This window comes from Rhinopithecus roxellana, chromosome 8 (assembly GCF_007565055.1).
Source record: "Rhinopithecus roxellana isolate Shanxi Qingling chromosome 8, ASM756505v1, whole genome shotgun sequence".
Classification (NCBI taxonomy): domain Eukaryota; kingdom Metazoa; phylum Chordata; class Mammalia; order Primates; family Cercopithecidae; genus Rhinopithecus; species Rhinopithecus roxellana.
In genome coordinates this window covers 38397821-38410127 of record NC_044556.1, presented here as the reverse complement: position 1 = coordinate 38410127, position 12307 = coordinate 38397821, and the positions used below count along the sequence as shown (strand labels likewise).

General features: G+C 38.4%; 1 protein-coding gene across 5 annotated transcripts in view; it reads right to left on the bottom strand.

Annotated features, from left to right (window-relative positions):
* Window positions 1-12307, bottom strand: part of SLC22A15 (solute carrier family 22 member 15) — a 97169-nt gene that overhangs the window by 73817 nt on the left and 11045 nt on the right. For all 5 annotated transcript variants that reach the window (XR_004058776.1, XR_004058777.1, XR_004058775.1 and 2 more), the window contains exon 2: window positions 7258-7470. Coding sequence is in view for 2 of the 5 variants with exons in the window: in XM_030935881.1 (XP_030791741.1) it covers window positions 7258-7470 (213 nt within the window). In the remaining 3 variants the exon portion in view is untranslated. The remainder of the gene's footprint in view (window positions 1-7257; window positions 7471-12307) is intronic.

The window sequence follows — 12307 nt, the reverse complement described above, 5'->3', positions numbered from 1 at the left end:
CATTCTTCTCCTCAGCAAATGGATCATGTTCAAAGATAGGCCATATGTTAGCCACAAAACAAGTCTTAAAAATTTCAAAAATAGCCGGGTACGGTGGCTCACGCCTGTAATCCCAACACTTTGGGAGGCCAAGGCGGGTGGATCACGAGGTCAGGAGATCAAGACCATCCTGGCTAACACAGTGAAACCCCATCTCTACTAAAAAATAGAAAAAATTAGCCAGGCGTGGTGGCACACACCTGTAGTCCCAGCTACTCAGGAGGCTGAGACAGGAGAATCACTTGGACCCGGGAGGCAGAGGTTGCAGTGAGCCAAGATCACACCACTGCCCTCCAGCCTGGGCGATGGAGTGAGACTCCGTCTCAAAAACAAAAAGGAAAAAACAATTTTCAAAAATATTAAAATCATTTCAAATATCTTCTCCAACCACAATGGAACAAAACTAGAAATCAATAACAGGTGGGACTTTGAAAATGATACAAACATAAGGAAATGAAACAATATGCTTCCGAATTGACCAGTGGGTCAAAGAAGAAATTAAGAAGAAAATTTAAAAATTCCTTGAAACAAATGAAAATGGACATACAATATATCAAAACCCATGGAATACAGCAGTACTAAGAAGAAAGTTTATTGCAATAAGCATCTACATCAAAACAGTAGAAAAACTTCAAATAAATAACCTAATGATGCAGATTAAAGAATTGGAAAGCAAGAGCAAACCAAACCCAAAATTAGTAGAAGAAAAGAAATAATAAAGATCAGAGAAGAAATAAATGAACTTGAAATTTTTTAAAAAGTACAGAAGATCAACAAAACGAAAAGTTGTTTCTTTGAAAAGATAAAAATCAATAAACCTTTAGCTAAACTAAGAAAAAAAAAGAGAAGACCCAAATAAATAAAATCAGAGATGAAAAAGGGGACATTACAACTGATATGACAGAAATTCAAAGGATCATTACAGGCTACTATGACCAACTATATGCCAATAAGTTGGAAAATCTAGAAGAAATGGATAAATTCCTAGACACATACAACCTTTCAAGATTGAGCCAGGAAGAACTCCAAAACCTAAATAGATCAATAAGTAACAAGATCAAAGTCATAATAAAAAGTCTCCCAGAAAAGAAACGCCAGAGACCCATTGGCTTTACTGTTGAATTCTACCAAATATTTAAAGAAGAACTAATATCAATCCTACTCAAACTACTCCAAAAAATAGAGGAGGAGAGCTGATTCTACTTCCAAAATGATTCTTCGAGGCCAGTATTACCCTTATACCAAAACCAGACAAAGACACATCAAAAAAAAGAAAACCTACAGGCCAATATCTCTGATGAATTTTGATGCAAAAATTCTCAACAAAATACTAGAAAACCAAATTCAACAACACATTAAAACATCCGTCATGACCAAGTGGGATTCATCCCAGGAATGCAAGGATGGTTCAACATATGCAAATCAATGTGATACATCATATCATCAGAATGAAGAACAAAAACCATACAATCATTTCAATTTATGCGGAAAAAGCATTTGATAAAATTCAACATCCTTCATAAAAATCTGCAAAAAACTGGGTATAGAAGGAACATGCCTCAAAATAATAAAAGCCATATATGACAGACCCACAGCTAGTATCATACTGGACAGAGAAAAACTGAAAGTCTTCCCTCTAAGATCTAGAACAAGACAAGGATGTGCATTTTCACCCCTATTATTCAACTTAGTACTGTTAGTCCTAGCTAGAGCAATCAGACAAGAGAAAGAAATAAAGGGCATCCAAATTGGAAAGGAAGAAGTCAAATTACCCTCGTTTGCAGATGATATGATCTGAAAAAAAACTAAAGACTCCACCAAAGAATTATTAGAATAGAAACAAATTCAGTAAACTTGCAGGATACAAAATGAACATATAAAATCAGAGGCATTTCTATATGCTAACAGTGAACAATCTGAAAAAGAAATCAAGAAAGTAATCCCATTTACAAAAGCTACAAATAAAATAAAATACTTAAAAATAAACCTCTCCAAAGAAGTGAAAGATCTCTACAGTGAAAACTACAAAATATTGATGCAAGAAATTGAAGAGGACACAAAAAAATGGAAAGATATTTCATGTTAATGGACTGGAAGAATCAATATTGTTAAAATGTCCATACTACCCAAAACAATCTACAGATTCAATGCTATTTCTATCAAAATACCAATGACATCTCCACAGAAACAGAAAAAAATCATTCTAAAGTTTATATGGAATCACCAAAGACCCAGAATAGCCAAAGCCATCCTGAGCAACAACAACAACAACAAAAAACCTGGAGCAATCACATTATTTGAATTCAAATTATGCTACAGAGCTATAGTAACCAAAACAGCATGGTATTGGCATAAAAAATATTGGAATTATAGGAAACTTCCTTGATTTGATAAAGAGCATCTATAAAACCCTATAGCTAACACTGCACTTAATGGTGAAAGATTGAGTGCATCCCTCCTAAGACCAGAATCAAGGCAAGGATGTCCACTCCTACCATTTTATTCAACACAGTGCTAGACATTCTAGCCAGAGCAATAAGGAAACAAAAGGCATACAGATTGGAAATGGAAAAAAAATAAAACTGTCCTTACTTTTTATATGACTGTCAAGAAAATCCCAAAGAATCTTCAAAAAGCACCTAGAATTAATAAGCAACAACTTAGATGAAATGGACTAACTCCTTGAAAAGCACAAAGCACACAACTCATACAATACAAAATATATCATTTGAATCACCTTATAACTATTAAAGAAATTAAATTCATAATTTAAAAATTTCCCAAAAAGAAACAACACAAGATTAAGATCAAAGGATACAAGATTAACATACAAAAATTAATTGTATAATATTTATCTATACTAGCAATAAACATGTAGAAACAGAAATTTAAAATACAATACCATTTACAATCCCTCAAAAAAAAGAAAAATAAATATTTAGATGTGAATCTAATAAAACATGTTCAGGGTTTGCATACTAAAGATATGAAACATTGATGAAAGAAATCAAAGACACTCAAAATAACACATAGTGTTGATGTATTAGAAGACTCAGCATAGTAAAAACATTGATTCTCCCCAAATTTATATGCAGGTTTAACACAACTTCTATCAAAATGTCAAAAATATTTGTTGGTAGATATAGACAAAATTATTCTAAAATTTATATGGAAAGGCAAAGGAACTGGAATAACGAAAATACTTTTTGAACAAGATAAAGCGGCAATCTATCCCCTTCCAAATCTCCTTATATAACCACAGTAATAAAACTAAGCCTAGACGAATCTGCAGATAATTATGCTGAATAAAAAAAGCCAATCTCAAAAGGCTTCTACAACATGATTCCATTTTTACAACATCCTTAACACGAAAAACTCACAGTATAAGAGGGCAGATTAGTGGTTACTAGTGATTAAGAAAAGGGTAAGGGATGGGAGGAAAGTGGGTGTGACTCTAAAAGGCCATGAAGGATCCTTGTGGTGATGGAAACGTTTTGTGTCTTAGCAGTGTCAGTGTCAATATTTCAGTTATGGTATTATACTATGGTTTTCCCCATTGGGGGAAACTAGGTAAAGGGTACACAAAATTTCTCTGTATTATTTCTTGCAACTGCATGTAAACCCACAATTATTTCAAAATGAAAATTTTAATTAAAAATAAAAGGACACAAGAGGCAGCTTGAAGAGGTTCCCACTGGTAAATTAGGAAAAATTTTAGTTCCAAAATAATTCAGAGTTGTAATAAATTACAAATCATTGAAAAGAATAGGAATCCAAGAGTATATACATATGGTTGATAAATATATAGGCAAATAGGCACAGAGACAGACAGACAAGGGAGAAGAAAGGGCTCTCGCTTACAGTAGAAAGTACGCAAGCTAGTAAATGTGATGAAAGTGCTGGAGTTAAGAAATAACCATTTTGGGCCAGGTACAGTAGCTCACACCTATAATCCCAGCACTTTGGGAGGCTATGGAGGGGAGATCACCTGAGGTCAGGAGTTCGAGACCAGCCTGGCCAACATGGTGAAACCTTGTCTCTATCAAAAGACAAAAATTAGCAGGGCACGGTGGCAGGTGCCTGTAATCCCAGCTACTTGGGAGGGTGAGGCAGGAGAATTGCTTGAACATAGGAGACAGAGGTTGCAGCAATAAGAAACAGCAAATTTATATAACCTGAAAGTGATTCCCCATAGTTCTCTATTCCTGGAAATGAAGAAAAGATAGTAACTGGCAGGGACGGGGAGAATATCAGACAATACCTGGAATGGCTAATCAAAATTAACATCACCACTAAGGGCAGAAGGATATATTGTCTTTTGATGTGATACCCTGAGAGGGATACATTATTTATGTACTATTCTGACTTGGGATGCAAAACCAACCCAAATGAGGAATCATCAGACAGATCCAAAATGAAGAACATTCTTATTTTGAAAAAGAGAAGAGGTATAGATGCTTTAATATAATATGAGTGTTATAAAAGAAAAAAAAGGCTGAAGGTCAAAAGATACTAAAGAACTGTAAAACTAAATGTCATATGTGATTCTGAATTGGATTCAATACATGAGAGGAAAATACAATGCTATCAAGAATGTCATTGGGTTAACTGACAAATTAGGTATGGATGGCATACAACTAGGTATAGTTTAAATAAAACTATAGTATCAATGTTGAATTTCTTGACATTGATAACTGTAGTGTGGTTATGAAGAGAACATCCTATTTTTAGGAAATACATGCTGAAGTATCTGGGCATAAAAGAACACTAATATATGCAACTTTCAAATGGCTTAGGAAAAAACAGACAATGATAATGCTAATGAGGCAAACTAGTAACAATAGATGAAACTAAAAGAGATAAGGGGATTCTTTGCACTATTCTCACAATTTTTTTCATTTGAAATTATTTCCAAATAAAAAATGTTTTAAAAATTACAATAATTTGGCTATAATTACTCACCAAAAAGAACCTAAGAAATGTACATGCCAATTTGGATTGGATACACTCCTAAAAAGCACTATAATTAAGAGCATAGGCTTCTGAGTGAAGACAAATTTAGCTTCAAATCTCAGCTCTGCCATTATTAGCTAACACTGACCTCAAGGGATCTCCATTTTTTTAATCTGTAAAATGGGGGAAATGATTCCTATCTCATAGAATTACTTTGATAATTAAATTTTACATATATCACAATCTCTGGCATATCATAATCATTAAACAAAGCTGCTTGTTATTTTAATAGGTTAGGAGTGGTGGCAGTGGTGGCAATGGTGGTAGTGGTGGTAGTGGTGGTGGTGGTGGTGCTGGTGATTGCTATAGGCCATGGAGATACAAAGATAACCAAAACATGGTTTCTGACCTCAAAGAACTCCCAGAGCTGAACCACAAACAAGTCTGTAACATAAGTGAAAATAAATTGGTACTGGAACAGAAACAAAAGCGTATTTACTCCTGGGGAGTTGGCTGGGAAGACTCACAGAGAAGGTGACACTGAAAGTGAGCCTTAGAGGGTAGGTGAGGATTTCACCAGGTGGAAGCCAGGGCAAGTGGTGAGGGCTTTCCTGAGAGTAACAGGTTATGCTGAGAGCTCGGGGCACGTGTGGGAAATAGTAAATATTTCCACTGGGGTGAGAGCGGGGGAAAGTGCAGAGTGGGGCTGGAAAAGTACACCTAGACCAAGCTATGAAGTGTGAGAGGTCCTGAATGTAACTCATAGGGTCTCTAATGTGTTCTGTGTGCTGTGGGAGCATCACTGGAGGTTTCTAAGTGAAGGGTAACGTCAGGAATTGCAGTCAGAAATGCTGCTTTGCAAAAAGTTAGTCTAGTAACTTTTACGAGTGGGGCACTCCACTGGGGACTCCTAAAAAAAGGCCAAGAAAACATCATCCTTGGCATGTCTCCCCTTTTTTTAGTATGCCTCATCCAAAGCAGGATTATCAAAATAGTCAACAACAGGTAAGGCTGGCTAGGCCATGGTGCAGACATATAGACAGATGGACACACACACACACATACTCTCACACACTCACACACACAGGAGAGTGGCTTCCAGGAAGAAGTGGTCAAGGGATTTTGGGAGAGCTAACTAGCATGGCAACCAGAACTGAGAGGTGGCAAGAGTCCCAGAGGCCCCCTGTTGTACCAGGCATTTACCCCATTAACTGGATCATAGAGTCCAAGGATGGGGTCAGGATGCCAACAGACACATGGGTAGCTTAAGGGGAGCAGGCAAAGGAGAGGGGAGTATTTCTACATTTTAACAACCAACACCAGTGCCTTCCAGCTGACCATGAGATCTGCCCCCACTCAGGGTTTCTCTTCACCAGACCATATACCCTCAGATTCTTTAACTCTGGTTGGCTCAGAAGGACCAGAAACTTTTCTCTGGCCAGCAAAGCCCCCTTGAAACTAAGGCTTCCTGACCACACTAGGTGGTACTATCTGTGTTTTACATTGTACAGTCAAGGTGCCCCATATGGTCTACACACAGGACTGGACTTAAAAATGAGCTATGGGCCAGGCACGGTGGTTCATGCCTGTAATCCCAGCACTGTGGGAGGCCAAGGTGGGTGGATCACCTGAGGTCAAGAGTTCAAGAGCACCCTGGTCAACACAGTGAAACCCCGTCTCTACTAAAACTCCAAAAAAATAATTAGCCAGGCATGGCGGTGGGCGCCTGTAATCCCAGCTACTTGGGAGCTGAGGCAGAAGAACTGCTTGAACCCGGAAGGCAGAGGTTGCAGTAAACCGAGATTGTGCCACTGCACTCCAGCCTGGGCCACAAAACAAGACTCCGTCTCAAAAAAAAAAAAAAAAATGAACTATGGATGCTATATATGAATTGTTACATTTCTCTGTGTTAATTTTTGCACATTTAATAAAGAGCGATTAAAGATTTAATTCACTTTTTAAAAGGACATCATAATCAATATACGGTTCTTTTGCAGCTTGTATCTTTTCATCTAACTAGTTTGGAAAGATTCACGCTTCTCCCATGTGTAGTAAGAGGAAAGGAATGTGTTCTCATAGAATATTCTCCTTTGATACATTAAAACCTTTAACTTTTAAATTTACTGGAAAGTTATTTGAAAATATGGCTGATAGTTAAATCAGCAAGACAAAAAGAGTAGCTCCATCTGGACAAAAAGAGATATTTAGTTAGTGATTGGAACAAAAAGAGATATTTAGTTAGTGATTAGAACAGCCTGTTGTTACCTCTGAGGCAATGGAGGTGAAGCTGCTGCTGAAATGCACATGCTTATGGATCTCACTGCCGTTGGCTGTCAGGAGCCAGTCCCCAAACGCCTGGTCTTCACCAGCTGACTGGTTACCGTGGCTCTGATTTGGCAGGAGCTCTGCCAGGTCCCAGTGGTATGATGGCGTGGCCCCAACCAGTGCAATGAGGATGGCCTCCGTAGCCACGTAGAGCTGAAAGAGCAAACACACAGAACCAAACACTGCAGACATTTGCCATCAATGTTGAAGACACTTAGCAGGCTTGCAAACCTTGAAAGATCAGTTTCTTGCTTTTGTATTTTTATGAGCTACAGATATAAGCCACATCAGAAACAAAGGAGAAAAACACGAAAAAGAACCTTTGTGATCTACCACAAACAGAATCATTGGCAATCCCACTTGTAAAACGCTTTATACTTTTTCAGAGGGTTTTCTTTCTTTGAGATATTTCTGATGCTAAAGACACTGCTTATATGCTTATATGGTTCAAAAGCAGAAGGGCAGGGAAAACATTATTTGCTCTGATTTAAAAGAGTAACATTCCAGCTATTATCTCTTCAACACTGTATCTTCAGATCAGATAAGCATTCACTAGGGGGCTAGGAGTATCTTGGCCTTGGATTCATGATCTAAACAAGAGACTTTCTGTAGTATAATTGTCTCAGAAAACAATATATATTATATTGTTTTACTAAAGCAGGTAAGCATAGTATGTACTAGGGAAGGCACTATTTTAAAATATGATATACAGCTCATAATAAGATTTTAAGAAATTCAAAGTCCCAGCTATAGATATTCATTTTGTAATGTTGAGTTGTACTTAGTCTTGGTTTGATCTAACCATAGTTGTCCCCCTGCAAAGAAAATACATTTCACACATTCATTCAAGAAATATGCTTCACACATTCATTCAAGAAATATTTATTAAACACATATGCCATTGTCACTAATTGTTCTGGGCTTTACAGCTACTTGCAATTGGGTTTATGTCAAGCCCTATTGCAACCTTTTTGTGCTATGGATTTTCAGTATTAACTCCCATTGTTGGACGATTATTTCAAGTTTAACATTTATTAAGAAAACACATAATTAGTTTGCTCCAGAGTAAGACAATCTAAAGAAACTATCCCTGTTAACTTAGAACTTGATGTCTTAAAATACCTTTAATCATCACTGCTGCAGTCCCAGCATTTTGGGAGGCCGAGGCAGGTGGATCACTTGAGGTCAGGAGGTAGAGACCAGCCTGGCCAACATGGTGAAATCCCATCTCTACTAAAAATACCTAAATTTTCCAGGTGTGGTGGTGGGCACCTGTAATTCCAGCCTCTCAGGAGGCTCAGGCAGCAGAATCGCTTGAACCCAGGAGGTGGAAGTTGCAGTGAGTTGAGATCACACCACTGCACTCCAGTCTGGGTGACAGAGTGAGACAAAAAACAAAAAACAAAAAAACAGATGTGATGTTTCCATTCTGGGTAAGGCTGAGAGGATCTAAGGCATTCTCAATCTACTTTGAGTCCATCGACGATGGGACTCTCTGGAGAGGTACAAAGCTGTCATGGGTCAGGATGCTGGGTGATTTATTATACACTGCAAGAGTAAGTAAGTTCCTAGACTTACATGTTTCCCGGCTCCTATTTGCATACTATTACAGAAGTTTTCGAATAGGAGGTAATCAGCTTATAAAAATAAAAACCTTAATAATTATAAGAACAGACAGATTACACATTTACCAGCAGCTATAATTACAAAGCCACTTACACCCATTTAGGAACTGCCCCTGATTATTATAATCTGCTGAAATTTAATTGATGGGTGTAAAGCAATGAAAAACATGGGGCAAGGGAACTCGGGAGAAGAGGACTCGAAACACACGTTCTAGTGAATGCACAGCCTTCAATTAGGAAAGCAAACTAGTTATGTTTTCTAAATGTACTCTTTTCTACCTTTGTTCACACCATTCGCTTCACCTGGAAGGCACTTTCTCCTGCTGCAAATGTTTGAACTTTCCCCATCCTCCAAGATGCAACACAGATATCACCTCCTCCATGAAGCCTTCCTTACTGTCTTGCTTGTATCTCCAACCTCCAGAAGTCCTCTCCTGTTTCTTGCTGCTCACTCCTAAAGCTCCACCTAGACTTTTGAGAGCATGAACCATTTGCTTCACTGTATTATATTTATGTATTTGCTTATCTTATTTTGTCCTATTGAAATATACTCTCCTTAAAGGCAGGATCTATGTCTGATTCACCTTTGGGCTTCCAAAGCAAATAACCCAGGGCCTACACACTCAACAGGTGAATGAATAAATGACCAGGATGGAATACCAATAATAGCACATGCCTTTATAATGCTAATTATGTGCCAGGCACTATTCAAAATTTCTTCGCTCTTGTCACCCAGGCTAGAGTGCAATGGTGTGGTCTTGGCTCACTGCAATCTCTGCCTCCCAGATTCAAGTGATTCTCATGCCTCAGCCTCCCGAGTAGCTGGGATTACAGGTACCTGCCAACACGCCCAGCTGATTTTTGTATTTTTAATAGAGATGGGGTTTCACCATGTTGGCCAGGTTGTTCTTGAACTCCTGACCTCCAGTGATCCACCCGCCTCAGCCTACCAAAGTGCTGGGATTACAGGCGTGAGCCACCGTGCCTGGCCAACATATATTTTTATCTGGATTGTTCTAGGATAAGCAACCTTCTAGGTAAAAGAAGAAATGCTCCAAAGGGTCCTCTAATCTGAGGCATCGTCCATGATGAAGGATACCATTCTCAATAAAGCCAGTTTGGAGAAAACAACGCAAAAACAAAGTGATGTTGCTATATACCCTTATTCATAATATAGGGAACAGTGAAATCTACCTAATCAGTATTATCTGTATTCATCAGTATTAACCAGTTTTCTTTCTAGCAACCTGCAGGCAGAATAAGGACTTTCCACTTCTTTCATCTTCTCTTCTGTTCTCCTCCCACTCTTCACAATGTCTTCCTCACCCACCTCCTATGCATGCACCCCCCCCCCCCCCCACACACACACACACCCAAGGCCCTCACAGAACACACAGGTCCACAGCTTTATGCCACCAGAAGAGTCAGAAACTTGCAACTCTTCTATGCAGTGCCAGCCTCAATAAAACGGTGTTAGCCTTTTTGTCTCCTCCAGTACCCATGGTCATGCTTACTTTTGTTAACCATAAGGGAGACAGAAGAAGCAGGCAGAAATGATACTGTTTCATAAATGCTATGAAAGGGGTACTGTGAGAAATTATGTCAGAGAGGCAATGCTTAAACACTGCATTCAGATTAATACTGGTCCTCAGCCAGGTGCGGTGGCTCACACCTGTAATCCCAGGACTGTGGGAGGTCAAGGTGGGTGGATCATTTGAGGTCAGGAGTTTGAGACCAGCCTAACCAACATGATGAAACCCTGTCTCTACCAAAAATACAAAAAAAAAAAAAAAAAGTAGCTGGGCATGGTGGCACATGCCTGTAGTCCCAGCTACTTGGGAGGCTGAGGCAGAAGAACTGCTTGAACCCGGGAGGCGGAGGTTGCAGTGAGCTGAGATTGTGCCAATGCACTCCAGCCTGGGTGACAGAGCAAGCCACCCCACAAAAAAAAAAAAAAAAAAAAAAAAAAAAAAAAAAAAAAAATTGGTCCTCTATTCCACAGTCACTTACAGGGTCATATGGTCATAGAAAGTCAAAGATGGCTTAGCATTAACTAGCCATGGGGATGCATCACCTACACACAGAATATGGGGGTGGTTCTCTTTGGTTTGCTATCTTTGGCTGTGACAAATTCACACAGCTGACATCCTATTCCTTTCCCCCAAAAAAACAAAAATATTCTCTCATTCTTCTCTCCACTCTTATCTACAACTACCATGGACACATTCACCCACATATTTTTGCCTAATAAAACTGCACCCATCAGCAGATGGGCCTTAAAGCCACAAAGAGCAACCACCATCCATTGTCTACCAGAGTGGGAATAACAACATCTCAAATAAATCATTATCTTCTCTAGCTCTACCTCTAGGGAAGGAGAACAAGTGCCACAGATGGCTGGATTTTTTCCCCCTTTCAATGTAATTATAATTAGAAAAATGACTAAAATGCACTAGGGGATTGAAATTTTTAAAGTTTCAAGAAGTGAAGGTTTTTAAATTAAAGTAATTTTATATTAACACCATTATGAGCTCTTATAATACTTCTCAGGAAACCAAAAAAGTCTCCTATAAATTGTCTCATCACAATACCTTGTGCTGTGAAGTCATGGTTCAGTGTGATGTTTATTTTTTAAGTAGGAAAAATGAGACACAGAACGATTAAGTAAACTGTTCAATTTATATATAACACTAATTGCAAAAGCAGGATGAGAACGAGAACCACTTAACTTTGGGGCCAGAGCTTTTTTCTGAGAAAATAGAGGGAGGAGGGAAATCAAAGATTATTTTATTGTCGCCATTACCTTTAGTTTTTTTTTTATGCATTTAGTACTCAGTTACCTAACCAACTCAATCCAAAGCATTACATAAGCAAGACCATAATCATGAAGACAGGATTATATGCCCATTGTCCAGCACAGAGTGGGTATTCAATAAATATTTGTTGACTGACTTACTAATACTAGCTATTTTTTGTGTGTAAAATTTGAGACACACTAACACACCCGGAGTAACTGGTGCCTCTAAATACTGTTTCTTCCCCATTTTAATCTATCTACATTATGACACCAGATCAATCTCCCTGAAACTCTTCCAGTCAAAACATATTAATGGATAAATAATAAGTTTTCTAGCATTCCAGATCCTCCACCACATGGTCCAGGTGCTAACTAATCTGCATTCAAGCTTCCTCTACCAGCCTATTCAATTGCCCTAATATGACTTATTCATTGTGTGGTGTGAAGGCAGTAGAATCTGTTATCTGAGTCTGAACCTCAGCTCTAATTAAACCTTGAGCAAATCCAAACCTCTCTAAGTTTCGTTTTCTTCCAGTTAAGACCAGACACTAACGGTACATCTGTATCC